General features: G+C 39.5%; 1 protein-coding gene across 1 annotated transcript in view; it reads left to right on the top strand.

The window, feature by feature from the left end:
* The first annotated feature begins 3,693 nt into the window (after positions 1-3,693).
* The window catches only part of LOC115417049 (mothers against decapentaplegic homolog 6-like), a 39,034-nt gene continuing 21,665 nt past the window's right edge, over positions 3,694-21,062 (top strand). The window contains exons 1-3 of the mRNA XM_030130994.1: positions 3,694-5,124; positions 6,910-6,963; positions 7,364-7,441. Coding sequence (XP_029986854.1) covers positions 4,386-5,124; positions 6,910-6,963; positions 7,364-7,441 — 871 coding nt within the window. The 5' untranslated portion in view covers positions 3,694-4,385. The remainder of the gene's footprint in view (positions 5,125-6,909; positions 6,964-7,363; positions 7,442-21,062) is intronic.

The raw sequence follows: 21,062 nt of genomic DNA, 5'->3' as shown, positions 1-21,062 counted from the left end.
CACTATTGCTAAATACATTTTACTAACTTTACTCACTAACACACAGGTCTGCAGTAGGTAAAACCCACTGCTGCTAAACATTAGTTCCACTGTTGTGTTTCACACGGATGCTTATTGTGACGCACATGATGCCAGGATCAACACAAACAACATGGAGCGTAGCTCAGAATAGATGACTACAAAAAGGCAGAAAATGTTTATATGCTGACTTTTCTACATTGGAATCATCACTTACTCCTTTAATCTTTTAAGCTTTAACACAGACATTAATAAGAAGTATATGTCTTTATTTTTTTCAGCTGTATGTTAGTTCGATCTGAAGTTGATAGTAAGTTAGTAAGCTGGATCCAAATGTGTTGAAGACTGCAGTGCACATATCATTTGAATATATATATATATATATATATATATATATATATATATATATACAATCCTCTTCTGGCCCACCTGGGCGGTGTCTCCTTCAGACTCAGTCCTCTACCAGAGGTCTGGGAGCCTGAGGGTTCTGTTCTGGTTCTTCTCTGTTCCTAGGACTGTTCTCTTTTGGACTCAGATCTCTGATGTTATTCCTGGTATCTGCTGGTTCCATCCTCTCAGTCTGGGGGTCACTGCCCCTAGTGCCCCCCCACCACCACCACTGGTACCATTGTTGCCTTCACACCCCACATTTTCTCTATCTCCTCTTTCAGCCCTTAGTATTTCTCGAGCGTCTTGTGTTCTTTCTTTCTGATGTTGCTATCACTTTGGATTGCTCCATCTGTCACTACCACTGTCTTCTGATGTTTCTCCACCACCACTATGTCAGGCTGATTGGCCATCACCATCTTGTCGGTCTGGATCTGGAAGTCCCACAGGATCTTGGCCCGTTTGTTCTCTGTCACCTTTGGGGGTGTCTCCCATCTGGACCCTGGGTGGGACCTCCAGTCCATACATACTGGGTACAGATGTTCCCATACAGTACAGATGTTCATATATATATGTATATGTATATGTATATATATATATATATATATATATATATATATATATATATATATATATATATATATATATATATATATATAAATTTTTTTTTCAAGATTCAAGAATGTTTATGATCATTATGTGCACATAACGAAATTTTTCTTTGAGGTAGTTCTCTAAAAACACTAAAGAATATGTATATCAAAGCAATGTACATGATATATAGAAAAGAAATGTAAAACACAGCATATACAGTCCATTGCAGTAACAGTGCAGTAAACAGTATATGCAGTCAGGATGCAATTGTGTGCAATATTGTGTGCAAATAAGACAGCAGATGTGCAAATGAATCGCAGTCCCAGAGAAGCTGGAGACTGCAGCTCGGTGCAGGACACAGTTGAATGGGGGTAGGGGAGGGGTGGGTAGGTGTCAAGGGGAGGGGATGTATGTATGTATGTATTGCCGCGTTTCCACTGTGTGGTATCGGCTCGACTCGACTTGAGCGAGTTTATCAGCATTCTCTGAGCAGATGACGAAGAAGTAACGCGTTGCATCACTATGACGTCCAGGTACTGTAAAGTTGGTAATATTCTGTAATGGAAATGGTCTCCAGGAATTGGACCTGGTACTTCAGTTGAGTTGAGTCGAGTCGGTTTCATGCAGTGGAAACGCGGCATATGACTGTAGGGGCTGAGATGGCTTCCACAGCTCTGGGGAAGAAGCTGTTTCTGAGTCTGGTGGTGTTAGTTTTTATGGTTCTGCACCATTTCCCAGAATGCAGCGGTACAAACAGTCCACTGCTCAGGTGGATGGGATCCACCCCAGTGCATCTGGCCTTCTTCTGGATGAGACCAGTGTATATTGCATATAGATCTGATAGACGAACGCCCATGATCCCCTGAGCTGTTCCCACCACCCAGGCCAAGTCCTTTCTGTCCTGTGGCGTGCAGCTGCCGTACCATACCATCACACTGAGCCAGAGGACGCCCTGACTGTGGCTCTGTAGAAGTTTAGAGCAGCTGAGAGGAGAGTCCAGCTCACTTCAGCTTCCTGAGGAAGAAGAGTCGTTGTTGGGCCTTCTTCACCAGGTGTGAAGTGTTTAAGGACCAGGACAGGTCAGATGAGATGTGGATGCACAGGAACTTGGTGTTTTCCACACGTTCCTCCACCTCCCCATGTATGCGAACAGGAACGTGTTCAGTTCTTCTGGACCTCCTATAATCTACACTGACCTCCTTGGTCTCTCTGGTGTTCAGGACAAGGTTGTTAGTTGAACACCACTGTGCCAGGTGCTCTATCTCCTCTGTAGTGGCCGCGATCATTGTCCAATATGGTGGTGTCGTCTGCAAACTTCACTTCACGACCATGTTTGTGGAGTGGATGGCAGAACAGTCATGTGTGAAGATTATGTCGATAGATAGATAGATAGATAGATAGATAGATAGATAGATAGATAGATAGATAGATAGATAGATAGATAGATAGATAGATAGATAGATAGATAGATAGATAGATAGATAGATAGATAGATCTGAAACATTCCATATTGAGCTAAACCTCTGTTGGTCCAAAGGTCCACCTATTTGTTATCTGACTGTCTTGCTACTTTTTGGGATGTGACATTTACCTCTAAGCCTCAGGGTTAATTAAGATTAAAGTGTACAGGGTGGGGAAGCAAAATTTGCAATATTTTGAGGCAGGGATTGAAAGACAGTGTATGACCAATTAGTTTATTGAAAGTCATGAGAATTTATTTGCCACAAGAAAATTGACATAATAGAAAATGTTTTTATTCTATGTGTCCTCCTTCTTTCTCAATAACTGCCTTCACACGCTTCCTGAAACTTGCGCAAGTGTTCCTCAAATATTCGGGTGACAACTTCTCCCATTCTTCTTTAATAGTATCTTCCAGACTTTCTCGTAATAGTTTTGCTCATAGTCATTCTCTTCTTTCCATTATAAACAGTCTTTATGGACACTCCAACTATTTTTGAAATCTCCTTTGGTGTGACGAGTGCATTCAGCAAATCACACACTCTTTGACGTTTGCTTTCCTGATTACTCATATGGGCAAAAGTTTGTGAAAAGGTATGGATAATAGTGTTAGGTATGATTATGACATCAATATATGTTTGGTTTCAAAACAACTGACGTAGTGCCTGCTGAGAAAAAACAACTAAATGTTCATTGTAAATTTTGCTTCCCCACCCTGTATATTGTGTTGTGAAATATGACTGTAATACACAGTATATTCCGTAAACAAAGCAAGCAGTCTTGGAGGAATATGACAGGTCTGAGTAGGATATCACGTGTATGTTTTTCATGGCACACCCCTTTCCATTTTTTTCTGGATCTGCTCTGCTATATATACATATACTTTTATAATGTTTTTATTACTATGTATCTATATATATAGTCGTTATTTGTATTTAAATATTTTTATTTGTCATTTTACTTTCTGTGGTTGTTTCACTTTCAGACATGTCTTGTTCACATTTTAACATTTTTTTTTACACTATTCAAATAATCATTTAGTCGAATATAACAAAATAAATAACTACTGATTACAAAAATCATCGACAGCTGCAGCTCTACTTTTTACTAATAATCTCTAACTTTTCCTTGGTGGTCAGGTTTTCCGGAAATGCTCTTATTTTGGGACTCGGGGCCCAGCTGCTGCGGTGTGCTGCTCTGGCTTGACTGTGGTTCCTGCAGGAGCATGTGCGTGAGTGCGTCTGTGTGCGAAGGGGACTCACGGACGTGGGAGTGGAGAGTGGAGTCATTCCAGCTCTCTTTAACACAACTTCTCAGTACGGAATTCGTCCTGGAGTTTGGCCCTGGAGTCCCCTCTGCTTGTAGACGGGATTTTGACACTGGATTATTGCGTCCACGAAAGCCGCGGAAAACATCGGGCTTTCAGTGCACAGAGGATTATGTCAGAGGCGAAGGAAGAGTTTTGGAAGGTTTTCTAAGAGTTCGCAAAGCCCGAGTTCAAACTCTGGTAAAGTTTTGGATGTAGCCTGTGTGGTGCTGTTTTTGCTGTTAATTCAGACTCCGCTCCTGAAGTGGTCTAACTATGGTTTGCGGATTGTGTGCGGGATTTCCCAAGTATTGGGGGGCAGAGGGTTTTTAGAGAGCTGGCAAAAGTTGAGGCTTCATTGAGTTGGAGACAGCAGGTCACCCAGCAGTGTCTGCATGTAGCCCTCTCTGTTTCAGTGTTTTGTTGCTGTTTAACGCAACATATGCGTGATTTGAACTTTCTAATGCTGCGGGATCCCCATCAGACACGGACCACCGGCTGCGCATGCTGTGCGCACCGTGCACAAACACTCGCTCTTGTGCGACGAGTCTAAATCGATGTGGCATATCCCAAGACCCGAACGGGACCGATACGACACATCCAGAACTGTCTAGGTTGTCGTATGTTCAAGTCGAAACGCTCAGGTCTTGTACGGCGACTCTGGAGAAGCCGTCTGGTCACCGAGAGCGACGGGCGGGATGGAAGCAGACGAGGTGAGGGAGGACGGACCGGACCATGTGGCCGAAACTCAGCGAAGCTCCACAGGAACGAGCCGCGCTCGGTGACACACACTGACCCGGCTCCGGGACTCACGGGAGAGGCTGGGGACCTGACAGCAATCCCAGAGAGGGAGGACGAGGAGCAGCCTGACGATGACCGGGGTGCCATGTGCGTCCGGGAGCACCGAGGCGCACCGCGGGGACACGGCGACAGAAGGACGGTGACGTGTTGTTTGTTTGGGGAATGGTATCTGAGACCTCGGAGCGCTCATTGGGCCCCCATTAAAGATGGAGGGGGGCCCTGTCAGTGCGCCCCGAGGTATGCGGGGTTAGAGGAGGAACTGGAGGGTACTGCCCATGCGTTTCTAAAGAGACTAAAGGAGAGATCTCTAGAAGCCTTGTTGAAGACTGTGGAGACCAAAGGAGGTTTACCTGGGGAGTGCGTCATGGTGCCGAGTACCGACCTGCGGCTCGGAGCCCACCGCATCTCTCCGCAGTATCTCCTGTGTAAGCTGTTCCGCTGGAGCGACCTGCAGCTGTCCGCCCGGCTGAAGGCGCTCTGCCTGTGCCAGAGCTCCGGCGCAGTGGACGGCGCAAAGGTGTGCTGCAACCCCTACCACTACAGCCGCCTGTGTGGGCCAGGTGAGGACAACAACACTGTTTGTTTTTTATTTATTTATTTATTTATTTTTTATTTTTTTTTGGGGGGGGGGGGGGGTAGAAACAAGACAATAATTCAGTTTCAGAGGGATCTGAGGCCTCGGACAGAGACCTAATTCTTGTCCTGATTTTCACCAGACTGAGCATCACTGACTGTTTGCTCAGAATTCCACGCCCACACCAGTGGAAACATGGTGGCACTTTCTTACAGTGTTTGAAGAAACTATGCAGCATAAACACTGACTGCGTGTAGGCACGTAGTTGTCATAAAATGAAAGGGATTTCCTCCTAAATCAGAGTGTTTAAAGTGTGTCAGATGCCGCTGCTGTTGATCCAAATGTCAGACTGAACTGGACATGAACTCCTCTGTGACACTCATCCACCTGTTCAAATCATCTTGAATAAACTACTCAGATGCTCTTCCACCTACAGTAATCTCATGTTTTACTGCCTGCTCCAGTTTTATAATGTCTCACAACTCTGCTTTGACTTTGTTCAAACATTATTTTCATGTCCTCTAACATTCCTAACACATTACACACTTATTTAAATTTGCGTAAAACTTTGCTTCCCACATCATCCAATTGAAGGTCGCTCTCAAGTTGCACTTAGGCTCTTTTTTCTCTGACAAGGAGGTCCTCCTCTTGTTATTTAGGTGAAGGAGTGCCGATAATATACAGTTTGCATAGTGCTGGCGCCAGACTGACTCGCTGGGTATCTGACTGACTGAGGGCTCCGGCAATTACTGGCTCTGCTCTTAAAGGGGCCGCAGCCAAAAGTCCAGTGCACACTGGAGGGACTGGTGCAGGAGCACCACTGGGCTGCTTTTACACGCAAGTCATCCTGTTTGAAATAATCTTCATTTTTTTATTTCAACATGTAGGAGAAGCAGTGACACTCTCAAAGTTGCGGGAATTCAAGTAAATGAGTCCAACCAACACCGTTCATGACAGTAAAGGCTGTAACTAATGACTATTTCAGTAGCTGACTTGTCAGCGACCACTGTAACTAGTTAACTAGTCAGATTATGAACTGCAGTAAAGGCTCTATATTTATTGCAGCAATTAAATACATTTTCTTTCCTTTCCTCCAAGAACTTTGGGTGCACAACAATCAGAATGCATAACAAATTTTGTTAAATATTTAATTAAATATTCAACAAATATTGCAGCAGCATTTAAATACCTTTTTTCCATAAACAAAGTGCATTTTGTGCATAACAATTCCAGTGCCAAACAAAATTTGTTCAACAAACGACTAAATACTCAAGTTACAATCAGCAACAAAATAAACATTTTTCCTTAGACAAAAGTGCATTTTATGCATAACAGACACGGTGCATACATTACATTGCTGTGGAATACACATGATGATGTAACTAATGACCCATCAACAACTAAATTAGTCGTTGACTAATTTTGCTGTTAACTATTTGTTGACTAGTTGTTGCAGCCCTATTATGTACTGGGCTTCTTTTACACTTGAGTCATCCTGTATTTATGTGAAATAATTAGCATTTTCTGATGGACATGTAGAAGAAGCAGTGACACTCTCAAAGTGATGGAAATTCAGCTAAGTCAGTCCAACATCACTGTTCATAAAATAAAGACAGCATAAAGCAGAGTAATGGCATATATTTTGATGGTTGTACAGTTCTCAGCAAAAAAGTGCTGACTTTATTTTTTCCTCTTAGCTCTTCTTTCCTCTTATTCAAAATTACTTTAAGCAGTTTTCAACTGACTAATTATTATGATTTTTTTTTTTCAGAGTCACCTCCTCCCCCATACTCTGTGTCCCATTTAGATCAACACAAGCCACTGGGTGAGTCTGAAAAAAATGCTACCACATTACAAGCTAGTAATTGACACAGAAGATGTCACTGTTGTATTTTTAGTTTTAAAATTCAGTTTGTCTTTGAAAAGCTGCTTGTGTTTAGAGTTCCACAGAGCTTCTTGGTATTTACCTGTGCTCATGTAGTCTTTTAGAACACCTACAGTTCATCTTTGGTCTACAGCAGAGGGACTGGAATAGCGTTGAAACTAATGTTTTGAAAAGCTTTGATAAATACACTTATAATTCCACCAATCAAACTGTCAGGGATAATAACAGGAGAAATGCTTATCTAGGTTTTCCAGTGGGTAAAGTTTCAAATAACTAATCTTTTAAAGTTTTTCACTACTACAGCCTGGTCTCACTCTGTTGTTTCCTTTACATTTTCCAGACTCAGCTCTGTCTTACACTGAAACTGTGCCCCCTCTCTTCTCCAACCCGCCTCGTGTTACGCCAAGAGACTACACAGGTGAGGAGCTGGTGTTATTAACGAGAAAAAAGCCCCCAAATATTTCTGAAGAGGCACATGTTTGTTTGGGCAGGTGATTGTTTATTTCTTAAACAAGAAACTTGTGGAAACTTTCGGAAACACAAGTGTGACTTTTCAAATTTTTTTTGAAATGACAACCAAAAACCTTTGTGCATAAAGCTTCTATTGTCAGGGAGGCACGGAGGGCCCGGTGGGGGTCTGGGGACTCTCACTATCTAGATACCGCAGCAGTGTAGCCTTTCTGTCTCTCTCTCTGTTTTCTCCACAGCAAAATATTTCACTGGGATGAAGCTGCAATAAGATCCCTGCACATACTCACAATCCCTTTGCCTCGAAAACCACCCATCCCCCCCTTTCCCTCTTTCTTCCCTCAAATCCCTCCATTCCTCTTGGCAATTGAGCAGTGGAAAGAGGCTGGCATTTTGGGGGCGGGGGAGCGGAGCAGCTCTGATGAGGCGGAGGTGTAGAGTTTTGTGTGTGGAAATGGAGGGGGGTTCAAGTGGGCTGTGTTTGGACGGGAAACAGCCCCCTCTAGATGATGAAACTGGAGCTTTATTTGTTTATGTGCTGGGGTTGGGTGGAGAGGTCCGTGTAGCGTTAGGAGAAACCCACAAACCCACTCGATCAAGCCTCCCTGGACTCACTTGTGGATGGTGTTGAAAGGTGAATGGGCACCTATGAAGGCTGTGGAGCGTAGTCACGGCATCTCAGAGCAGCTGGAGGAGACGGCAGTATAAAATCAAACTTAATTGTGTGTGTTCTCCTACAGAAGCTTTTTTTGGTCGTTTCTGAATTCAGTGTTCCCACGGCTGTGAAAAACCTGGAAAAGTCAAGGGATTTTAAATTCAAGCTTTCCAGCCTAGAAGTAAAATTGTCTAAAGTTTTGAAAAAGATAGCAGGTAAAGAACTTCAGCAGTACTTGTAGTGTGGAACAACTTTCTTACATCTAGACCAACCTGTCCTGGCCCGTGACCTTCGTCAGAATCATCACAAAATATATAACCAGCAGCAAGATGAAAACATGCTTAAGAAAACAACCAATCCTATACATCTACACATTAACTGGCCAGCGTGGTACCTGGAAAACCTTTACTTGGTTGGTTAGTAAGGAAAATGCAGATTACTCATTTAGAAGTCAAACACACAAACTGAAACTAGCCTAAAATACAAAACATCTGTCTCTGCTCGGCTTCCGCTAAATCCATTATGTGCCCAGACAGCATAATTTGTGTTTATTTATCTATCTATTTTTACTATTTCTACAATTACATCCCCATAAATCTTTCATAATATGGTTTCTTGAATTGTAGCCTTTTCTGTGTATGTAACTACACAAGCCAATATTGCAGTGAATTTTGTGATTTGAATTTGATCAGCTATTCACAAAAATGTAGTTTGGCCTTTGAGAAATGTAAAGTCAAACATGCAAAATTAAAGTAACAGAAAAACCTTTTTAAAAAAATTACAAAATATATTCTGAGTCAGTACCACTGTTTCTCTAATGTCACTACATCCTTAATATCACAAGACAAGAGAAATTGTGTTTATTTACCATTTCTGCAACTAGCTCACTGTAATTCTTGCTAAAAGTGGATCTTTTGCAATTCTAAGCATTTAAACAGTCTAATATTTCATTTGTTTAGTCCTATTTGTATGAAAATATGTCGCGTGAAAGAGCAGACTTCATGTAAAATCATCAGGATTGTATTTTTGGCTATTTTATTTCTTATGGCTGGTACTTGAAGGCCATGTATGACTGCTAAACATTCTCTTTTTTGAAAATGTGTGCGTGCTGCATTTGCTACTTGTTTTGCCAAATGGTTGATGAAAATTTCAGTGGAAAGCCAGGCTAGTACAGTACAGCCGTCATTGAAAAGTTTTGCAATTTCATCTGTGAAAACGTCTGAGAACCCTATGAGCGGAAATTAGAAAAAGAATATCTCTACTTCACTGGTGATTGTTTAACTTCACAAGACAACGATCTAAATGGATTTTCTTCACTGGCAGGAGGTTTAAACAAGTGGCGATTTACATTGACCAAACATAAACACAAATATGTGCTAATGGTAGCCGAGTTCAAAGTTCAATCAGTGTCAATCAAGAGTCAAGTTTTTGGTTGGATTTGTGTGTATGTGTGTGTGTGTGTGTGGTCTCTTCCTCCCCTGCCCCCCACTCCAGAGCTCTGAAACCGAGAACTGGAGCTCAGGCCAAGAGCACGAGTAGGAATTAGACTTGGCTAAACAGAGATAGCGAAAAAAATCTGCCTGTAGCTTTTGTTGTGGGCTTTGTCAGGCCATTAGGCAGGAAATTAGCTCCATACAAAGCTTATTCCAACAAGTATCAAAGAATTGAACATAGCTTAAAAACCCTTGATGTTGCTTAGCTGTTTCAATAGTGTAAATGAATCTTTTTTGTGCAGCTGATCCTCTGGCACATCTTCTAAAAGCCTGTAATGTTTTCTTAACAACAAATACAAGCATTGAACATACTCTCTGGCTCTTCAGCATCTTTTTTGTTCCTTTTAAAAAAATCTATGCGGCCTAGCTTAAAAAAAAAAAAAAAAAAAGCTGCAGGAGCAGGGTGTGGTCCATACATACCTTTGCCCGGGCCTCTTTTATCATTCAATCAGTTAACATTCCCTTTAAACCACAGCAAACAACACTGCTTTGAAAAAAAAAAAAGAAAGAAATGTCTACTGGAAGTTTGGTTGGCTTCATCTACTCAGACCTCTATGACACCAACAAAAAGTGTCATTCAGCTGCTTATTGTCAAGATCTGGAAGTGCTGTGTATGTTTCTGTGTGTGTTTCTGTGTGACAGGCAAAGAGACAGAGAGGAATTTCAGACTCGGTGATAAGATCGTTTCAGACTAACTCACATAGGGGTTCTGTCAGGACAAACACACCAATCAGCAGGTTTGTCGCAGAAGGACTAAGGTTTTCTCCTTGACTTCTGCACATGATGTAGAATGAAGTTTCATGCTTTAGACGCGTATTAAGTAACGTGCATCATTAACACAAATATACATAATTTAAAGAATCCAGTTGCACTATAATGTACTGCTGCTTTTAACCTTATTCTTTTGATGTTTTATCTCATTCTAAAGTGATTCATAAGTTAAATTAGAAAGCATGTATGTTAGGGATGTAACGCTATGAAAATTTCATATCACGGTTATTGTGACCAGAATTATCATGGTTATCATTATTATCACGGTATTATTGAAATTGTGCTCAAAATGTTCAAAAAGTACTAATACACACACTGAAAAAATTTAACCAAGTTGTATTTTGAAAAAAAAACAACAAATAAAATAATTGGCACAATGTACCTTCTGTTGCAGAAACATTCAAGTATTAACCCTTAGTGGTCTGAGCCTATTTTGTCCGTTTTTCAGTACTTTTGATTTTGCCTTTATATACTATATCAACAAATGTTTATTATACACATGTTTGGAATCTTTTTTTTTTCAGCACAACTTCATTTATATCATCTGTTATTTTTTTTTCACTTTAACCTACTATAAAAACATAAAAGGACAAAAAACACACACAAAATATATAAAATCCGATTTGAAAAATGTATATAATCTCTTGCATAAATAACACACAGATGCTTAACGAACCTTTTCAAAGACTTTAAAAGTGAATATTGGTTCCAAATATTAGGTATATAAAATTAAAATTGTAATAAATTAAAACTATATTCAAATATTTGACATACATAGGCGTTTTTTCCCCTAAAAGTGCAGTAATCAGACACGGTTATCATGATAATTAGAATTTAAACATTAATACTAACCGTCGGCAATTTTACCGCCGTTTATCGTTATACCGGTAATCGTTACATCCCTAATGTACATATATATCCACAAATGTGATGTGTGTTTGCTTCCAGGATTTCCTATGCACAAAAAAACAGTTAATCACTTGATCTATTCAACAGCAACTTTTACCAGCACTGATTAAGAATTGTAAAATACTCTAGAAGCGTTATAGTCATTTGTCACATATTATTTTACAAAGTTAGAAATCAATGTTTAATATTAAGCCTTTGGGGCGGGGGGAGGGCTTTCTTTGCATGTTCTCCTTGTGTTTGTGTGGGTTCTCTCCGGGTACCCACCGTCCAATAACATGCACTAATAGATTAAGCTAAATTGCCTAAGGGTGTCAATTTGACAGTGATTTGTTGTTCATCTCTACATGTTAGCCCTGTGATGAATTGGCGACATGTCCAGGGTGTACCCCACCTCTGCCCGAAACATAGCTGGGATAGGCACTAGCATCCCTGTCCAATAAAGGTACCCTCTTGAATGAATAGTTTATTACACTGGTATCAGATCAGTATTTGTATGGGCTAATATACAAAACCTGGGAATTGGTATCGGAAACGAACAAGTTGTGTCAGATAAAAGGTTAATGTGAGTTCGCACAGTGGAAGCAGGGAAGCAGACCCCCCCCCCACTCCAAAAAAAAAAAAAAAAAGTAACTTAAATGTCCCTCAAGCTCCAGGAGAAACATACAATGGCTACAGTGAAAAGAAAAACATGATGTATGAGAACTAGGGATGTAACGATTACCGGCATAATGATAAACAGCGGTAAAAGTCCAGACGGTTAGTATTACTGTTTCAAATTCTAATTATCATTAAAACTGTGTTTAATTACCACTCTTTGAAAAACTCACAGTGATACTGCTCATTCCCTGGAGAAGCAGCAGCAGTCCAGGTGCACATGCACAGTTTGCAATGTTTAGCCTCTGAAAACATGGTGGAAGGCACCAGCATGCAGAGTCCTGCACGGGTCCACTTTTCCAAACCCGTACCGGCAAAGCTGAGTACCACAACCCAACCCATTACCCACATTTTTTTCATGTCCAATCCGCACCCTCCCGTACCGGCGTACATTAGACCCGCAACCCGACCAAGGTTATTATCATTAACAAAAACTAACGAAATGACGAAAACTGGAACTGTAAAAACATTTTCGTGAACTGAAATAAATAAAAACTATAATTAAAAGAAAAAAACGATAACTGACTGAAACTGTAATGTGTGCTTACAAAACTAACTAAAACGGATAAAAAGTTATGGATAAAATTCCCTTAGTTTTCATCTTTGTCAACGTCGAATTGATATGAAATCGATTTATTTCACTCATTCAATTTTAGCTGCTGGCACCATATGATATTTAAGGCTCCGTCACTTGTGGTTACTTGTGGTTTCCAGTCGTCTTCTGGTCCCCACTCTAACTGGAAACATGGAGACTAAAGTTAGGAGAAAGCAGCAGAGTCCTGTCTGGGATTTATTTGAATTCCACAGCGAAGAAGATAAAAGATTTTAAAAAACTAAACTAAAACTAAGCATTTAGAAAATAATGAAAACTAATAAAAACTAGTAAACCTGCTCTAAAAATGAATTAAAACAAACTGAATTAGAGAAAAAACAAGTCAAAACTAAATAAAACTAAACTATAATGAAAAATCTAAAACTATTTGAACTTTGAACCCGACCCGACCCTTGATTAAATACATTGTCTACACAGTAACTCACTTTTAAGGGCTTTATTTTTGGCTGAACCATACGCCATCAATAAATCTCTAATATGTGCAGCTCAGTGACGTCTGTGGCTGGACATAAACAGAGGTGAGGCTCACTTCACAATAAAACAAACTGGCTGTGGATCAACCACGGTGAAATTAAATGATCATCATCAATTAAATGTCCTGCAAATTATTTTCTTCCGTGAATCTTCTTTTATTTTTTCACTTTTGAGCCCACTACCCACCCGCATTCATTTTATTTCAGTGTGTGTATAAGTGTTTTTTGAACATTTTGTGCACATTTCAACAATACTCGCAATATTGTTGAAATGTGTGAAATGTAATAAGGATAATCTAATCGTGAAAATTTTGGTCACAATAACCATGATATGAAATGTTCATATCGTTTCATCTCTGAGAACCAATGAAAATTCTCCATTTTCACTGTGCTATTCAATACTTTTTTACATCCATATTTTGTTTTCCTTTTTTGAACATTTGATGGCACTCAAGTCATTTTAGATGACAGACGTAACCAGTTAATATGATGGAAGCAGACCTGTATACATTTACAAATAAAAGAATACCACTGTCTGTCTGCATGTAAAAACATCTGTCCATCAGATTTGAGTATATAAAACACAGCGATGAGTGTGTGTTTTGAAGATTATAACAAACCTAACAGCACTATCATATACTGTATCAAGAGCATGTAAGCACTGTGATGATGCATTCATATAAATAATGTCCCCAAAATCCAGCATATACATGAAAGTGACAGCAACAAGTCTCTGTGGAGCATCAAAAGAAAGTAAGATTTTATCATGAAATAGAAGCTCAACTTTAGCTTCAGTCTTCTTAAAAATTGCTCAATGTGAGGAGTGAAGGACAGTCAATCATCTATTAAAATACTAAGACGTCCCTATTCAGATACTCGCACAATTTGATGGCCGTGAGAAGTGGTGATTAGAGGTTAGAGGAAGGTCCAGTAGCTTTGACTGCATTTAAATAACGTAAATTTTGTTCTGGTTGAATTTAAAACTAATTTTAAATCATAATATTTTGATTGTACAATATTAAATGCGCAGTAGAGCTGTGTAAGAGCCAGGCTGGGTGTGTATATGAATGTGTCATCTGCATAAGAATTTATGTTGGCATTGGAAATGTTTTGAGTGAGGGGATGTTTGGAGAGGTCCCAGGACTGACCCTTGTGGTACTCCCTTTCTAACTGCAAGTAAGTTGGATGTGCGACCTTTAATTTGTACACACTGTGTTCTTTGTGTGAGGTAGTTATCAAACCAGCTGATGGCTTGATTTGAAAGTCCAATACTGATTAATTGTAGACTACTAATTTCAATTGTAGATGATCCACTGTGTCAAAAGCTTTGGAAAGATCAATAAAAGGGTTTTGCAATGTTGTTTATTGTCCAGAGGCAATGAAATCATTTAGAAAATTTAAAACTGCAGTAACTGTGCTCTGTGATTTCCTAAAACTAGACTGATAGGCACATAGTATTTTGTTCTTATGTAGAAATTCCTTGGGTTGATGACTGATGAGATGTCTCAGTGCCTTGCCCAGGATAATTGTGAGCATAGTGGGGCCACCTCCTTTAAAAAGAGGTAGAACAAAGGCAGATTTCCATATACATGGAATTTCATTGGTTAAAAGAGACAAGTTAAAAATGTCTCTTTTGAGGACATACAGTAAAATCAGTGGCTAGGCGTATTAAAAAATGCTCTAATTTATCAAGAGCAGCTGATTTAGAAGTATCTAAAAGTCTGACAGCTTTGTGCACCTACGAGACTTCAAAAGAAGTAAAACTAAAAGTTGGATTCGCTGAAAGTTGAGCATCTGACACAGAATGTTTGTGTTTCCGACTGTCGCAATGACACAGTGATAACTAATGTCATTTGCAAATATGAAAGTTTTTGAGTATTTATCAGCCATGTTGGTTATAATTAAATTAATGAAAGATGGCTTTTGAGGGGCCTTCATGTTTGGTTTAGTAGGGCCGTCCACAGCCTGAAACAGATTTAAAGTGCCAAAGTGTGCTTTGCAATTATCTGAGGATGAGGATGCAACAAATTCCATTTTAAGTCACCCGAAACTGTTATGTCTTTATAGTCAAGATCAGTTATGAGCAAGGTTATTATCGTTAACTTAAACTAACGAAATGACAATAACTAGAATTGAAAAAATATTTTCGTTAACTGAAATAAATAAAAACTATAATTAAAAGACAAAAATGATACCTAACTGAAACTGTATTGTGTGTTTACAAAACTAACTAAAACGTATAAAAATTATGGATAAAATTCCCTTCGTTTTCATCTTTGTCAATGTCGGATTGATACAAACTCGATTTATTTCACTCTAGCAATTTAGCTGTTGGTACCATACGGCACTTCACGGTCCTTCACTTCTCGTCACTTATCGTTTAGAGTCGTCTTCTGGTCCCCACTCTACCTGGAAACATGGAGACTAATGTTTGGAGAATTCAGAGTCCTGTCTGGGATTTATTTGAATACGAAGAAGAGAAAAGATACGACGAAAGTAAAATTAATACTAAAAGTAAACTAAAACTAAGCATTTAGAAAAAAATGAAAACTAATAAAAACTTGCAAATCAGCTCTAAAAATGAATTAAAACTAACTGAATTAGAGAAAAAAAAGTCAAAACTAAATAAAACTAAACTAGAATGAAAAATCCAAAACTATTACAACCATTTTCAGCTGAGGGTGTCCTAGAACAACCACCAACAGTTATGTATAAGGATTTGGAAACCTCCAGATCCAATGCAAGATCCTCACACTGCCTGCTCACTGATGTAGTCAAACCTTTACACAAAACCCATTTCACAAAGATTGCAACACCAAGATGGTCATTCTGGTAAACATTATATCCATCAATATGAATATCCTTATTAAGAAAGGATTTTGTTAAGCAGCTTTCCAAAAAGATCATGACATCTGCATTAGTCATCTGAGCCCATGTTCCAATCATATCCATTTTCCCCAACACACTGTAAACATTCAGATGAAGAAAACCTAGACCAGACCTTGTTTTAAAATCAGCTGGGGTGTTAGAATTGTAGTTGTATCAGCACCAGGATTAGGCTGCACATTTCCAGAGATCAACAATGACATTACAATCCGCTCTCTCTGCCCTTTATATTGACTCTTATAATAAACCTTTGAATTCTTTATTTCTTTTACATGCCCATGTAAAACAAGTAACACTGAAACTGTCATAAAGACCGCTGACCCTGAACAGATTGCTCAAATCCACAGTGTCAGATAAATCCTATTCTTCTTATTCCCCTTTGCGCTGCAACCAAGTCAAGAATTGACTGGACAGGAGTTCCCACTCCCGTCGGATCTGGGGCCAGTCCTGTAGAGACTTGGCAAACACAGTTCAGCGAGGAACAACAACAGTAGTACATGATTCATCTTGATCATCATTTGTATGCAGGGTCTAATCAACAGCAGCTGAAGAATGACATAGTCAATAGAGCAAAGATGGAGGTGGAATCCAGGTCAATCCCGGGGGAATCCAGGCCGGGAATTTCCTCCCCCTAGCTGAATGAATGACGATTAGTGTGATGTCACTTGTAAACAGGAAAATCAGCAAGCAAGGAAATGCTGTGGATAAATGAGCTAAAATCAGGACCAGTCTGGGTCAAAGTAACAAGAAAAACAATTTATGTTTCCAGTAATAATAGGAAGTTTCACTGCGTCCCATTAATGATAACACCGCAGTTCTTTCCACAGGTTAATTTATTTATTTTTGTCCACAAATGCACCACGTTCACCAATTCACTGTCAAACTTACAAAACAATAACTTAAGATTAGTATTTATCAAGTTGAACATATTTGCATACATATACATATAACTGATAAACATACCTCACTGGCATAACATCCAAGAGGGAAATGAGAAACATGAAAAATAAACTTAAACTTGTTTCTTTTAACAACTTACAACTTGCAAGCATGTGTGCCCCCGGAAACTATCACTGAACTTAGGTTCCTACGTGACAGCGATCACTTACAATAAAACAAAATATGTTTTGCTTCAGCTAAAGGAAGAAATAAGCCCTCTCCGTCATAATGAGGAAAATGGACCATATGAGACAAACATGATGCATAGGCAGCCCAGCTCTGCAGGAAAGTAGCATCCAAGACCCTCCAGTCCAGGATCTAAGTCCCAGTTCATAAGGGGATCCCTATGCAGTATAGAGGGGGAGGAGCTTCAAAGGCCAAGTGGATCAAACTGATGTGTCCATAGGGGAGGCATTTGATCAGGCTCCAACACTGAAGCTCAAACTGGTCAAAAGTTTATAGCTTTGAAGGAACATTTGCAGACACATTGAAATAGTACCATAACTCAAAACAGCACACAACCAGGCATACCTGTAGACAAGCAGCGAGGCGTACTGACTTAGGCTGAGGATGATGTTTCTCTCCCTTGTGCTGAAGATTTTCTCAGGAAGGAGTTGACTTACCATCACTTTTTTTAATGTATGTGTATGTAGACCAGTGTTTTTCAACCTTGGGGTCGGGACCCCACATGGGGTCGCCTGGAATTCAAATGGGGTCGCCTGAAATTTCTAGTAATTGATTGAGAAAACCGGAGAAAACGCCTATGTAAAGATATTCTTTTAGGTCAAATGTTTGAGTATATTTTTAATTTATTACAATTTTGATTTTATATACTTAATATTTGGAACCAATATTCACTTTTAAAGTCTTTGAAAAGGTTCATTAAGCATCTTTATGTTATTTATGCAATAAATTATATACATTTTTCAAATCGGATTTTATATTTTTTGTGTGTTTTTTGTCCTTTTGTGTTGATTTAGTAGGTTAAAGTGAAAAAAATAATAGGCAGATGAGATAGATGAAGTTGTGCTGAAAAAGAAGATCCCAAACATGGGTATAGTAAACATTTGTTTATATAGTATATAAAGACAAAATCAAAAGGACTCAAAAACAGCCAAAATAGGCTCAGACCACTAAGGGTTCAGATGCTGCAGCTCTTTCATAATTCACATTTTGAGTTCTTGTTTGTTCAGTTTTAATTGTCGCCTTGTAAATACAAGCTGGACTGACTGTACATATCCTGACCAAGGAAAATTAAATTAATTTCAGCAACAAAATGTCTCTGTTTTGAAAGTCTGGGGTCGCCAGAAATGTGTGATGCTAAAATGGGGTCACAAGCTAAAAAAGGTTGGAAAACACTCCTGTAGACCAAGCCTGATGTAGCTACAGTGCACACTCTTTTCTGTTAGTGTAAGTATATAGTATATCTTTGTCATTTTCAACCATATGAGATCACTGTAATCACCAACCGTTTGTCCATCTTGCTGCCATTAGGCTGTGGCATTTGGACATGTGGAAGCAAGCAAGGCAAAGATACTTAATGGGCATCAGTATTGGCTTAGATGCACTGAAGAAAGTCAAGAAGACCGCCTCCTGTCTGCTCTCAGTAATCATATTTTGGTGGCTTGTTTGCTTAAGCAGAGCAAGGTATCAGCCAAACATCCTGTCTCAAAGCCCTGTCTGCACTCGCAGCGGCATTAACCCCATGAATCGGCCCTTTGACTGATAGGGCACAGCCCAGGAATGTTGGGAAATTGGGAAGGTGAGGGGGAGTAGGGTCTGTGAGTGAAAGAGCTGTGAGGGGAATCAAGGGGTCAGACCGTGGAGAGTGACATCTGATACATGTTTGAACATTTTGCTGTTAATACTTAAGAAACGCAGAATCGAGTCGACATTCCTGGGCGTTTTGGGCGACAGTTTTAAGAGAGTGGCTGATTTAAGAAGTTTGGTTCATAAAGAGCGAAGCTTTCCAGGTTGGCTCAGGTTGACACACTTGGATAAAGTTTTGTAAATTATCTACTGAGGCCTGAGGAAAGAATTATTTCTCAAATGCATTTAAAATAACATATCTTCCAGAGTAGGGTTGCCTATGAGATCTAAACGTGTTAAAGATTTAAAAACAATGACAGAAGGTAGACACTTCCATTTGACTCCATCCAGTGGGAATCTATGTGTCTAAGTGTGGACGGGTCCTCTCAGTGACCTGAGCCTCCAGCCTGTTTGCTGGCACGCGTACAACACTTGCTCTTATGCCTGACTGAGACACATTAGACTATGGAATTCAACATCAAGTGCTGGCCCATTAACCATTTGCCATTTCCTCAAATATTTTCCATCACGCCTCTTTTTCACTATGAGCAGGGTATGCAGCGGAGGAGAGAGCCCTGTGTGTTTGGTTTGGCCTTTTTCTTCCTGAAATACTTTTGTTTTCTTTGAAGTGTGTCATTAAAAGTGTTATAAGCGTCTACATTTTACTCATAACACTCTTTAGTTTACCTGAGAAAGAGAGAGAGTGGGAGGATATTTAAAAATGTCATTCTGATGAAAGCTGCAATGATTAATCGATTAGCTGTCAACAGCTGCCCTGGTATTCAATAACTGGTTTGAGTAATTCTCTGATTGCAGCCTCTTAAAAATGATTAGTTTGTTTATTGATAATAAAGTGGCTATATTTGAGTTGTGATCCAAATCAAACATTTGAGGATGTTGTCTTGGACATTAGCAAACACCAACGAACAGTTTTCATCCTTTCAACTTGACAGTTGGCCATAATAGATGGCACATTTGTTGGATGAGTACAGCTTTATGAAACCTTAAAGTTTAGCTTTAACAAGTATGAATAAGCTGGTACTAATTTCACATAACTGCTCTTCATCTGCACAGCTGCTGATGTAGAGCTTGACAGTAATATTTTTATGTACTGTGAAGACAAAAGTAATCCTGTTCCTGTTACATGTCACATTATTATGGTTTTCAGGCTATTAACATGCAATTAACACGCTTTAAAGAAATTATATATTTCCACTACCGGTCAAAAGTTTCAGAACACCCCAATTTTTCCAAAATTTCATTAAAATGATGCAGTTGAATGTCTCTGTGTACTCTGAAATCAAAGCATTGAACAAATAAACAATTGAAGTTCAAAAAGAAATCATGGAATCAATTTAGAAACCAAAATGTATTCTAAACTTTGGACTCATCACAGTATCCACCTTTGGCAGATGGAACAGTTGAACACACTCGTGGCATTCTTTCTACAATGAAAATCAAACATTCTTCAGAAAATTCTTCCCGGTCGGTCGGTCGGAGGACTGAGACTGTTCTCATTGTTGTTTAGCAAGTCATTCATTTTTGAATTATTTGTTAATCTGACAATGTATGTATTTATATATGGTACATACCATGCAGACTATTTATTTATTGTATACTATATAATCCATCAAAAGAGGGTGGTGCTTTACTTACCTCACGTACATGGAAGAGTGCTGCCCATCTTGTTCTGACATTTGCCATCATTGGGGCATCTTGATCTCCTTCCTACCTTCTGTGGACAAAGGTCTTGTTGTCACCTTTTCCTCAAGGTGTCTTTTCTGTACTTCTGAGAGGAGCACCACTCATATCACCTCAAGGGTCTCCTTTGTTTCACCAAATGGATATGGTGGGCACTATTTGACCTCTGCTTCCTTCAGTGTCATCACTCTATAGGCAGCACCACATCTGTTATTTTTCATGGCATTTACTGAAACTTCTGGACATCCAAGCCGCCTCAGCTTAGTTCAGTGGAAAACCTAGTTTGTACTTCAACCTTGTCTTCCATCCGACATATCCAGTGACTGAACTGCCTGTGTCTAACATGGATGTGCTGATGCAAGAACTTCAGCACCTTCCCCAAACTCATGGTCAGAGAGGTGAACTTTGTCCTGAATGACTGATTCTATAAAACCACCAAGAACAGAAGATTTAAATTTAATGTCAGAGTTCAATAAAGTTCCAGTTTCTCTGAGAGCAGCATAGTCTCTTTCCAGCTGTAGTTCAGTTGTACCAGGGAAGGATTGTTCAATAGTTTGTGCTATTTCCTGTTTCAAAACATTCACTGGAATCTTGGAGACGCTTGTGATGTCAAAACCATTTTTGTCAAAACTGGATGAACTCGGATGATATGACAATGATGTTTAATG

This window comes from Sphaeramia orbicularis, chromosome 3, assembly GCF_902148855.1.
Source record: "Sphaeramia orbicularis chromosome 3, fSphaOr1.1, whole genome shotgun sequence".
NCBI lineage: Eukaryota > Metazoa > Chordata > Actinopteri > Kurtiformes > Apogonidae > Sphaeramia > Sphaeramia orbicularis.
Note: the sequence above shows the minus strand (reverse complement) of the source record. Positions and strands in the feature narration are given on the sequence as shown.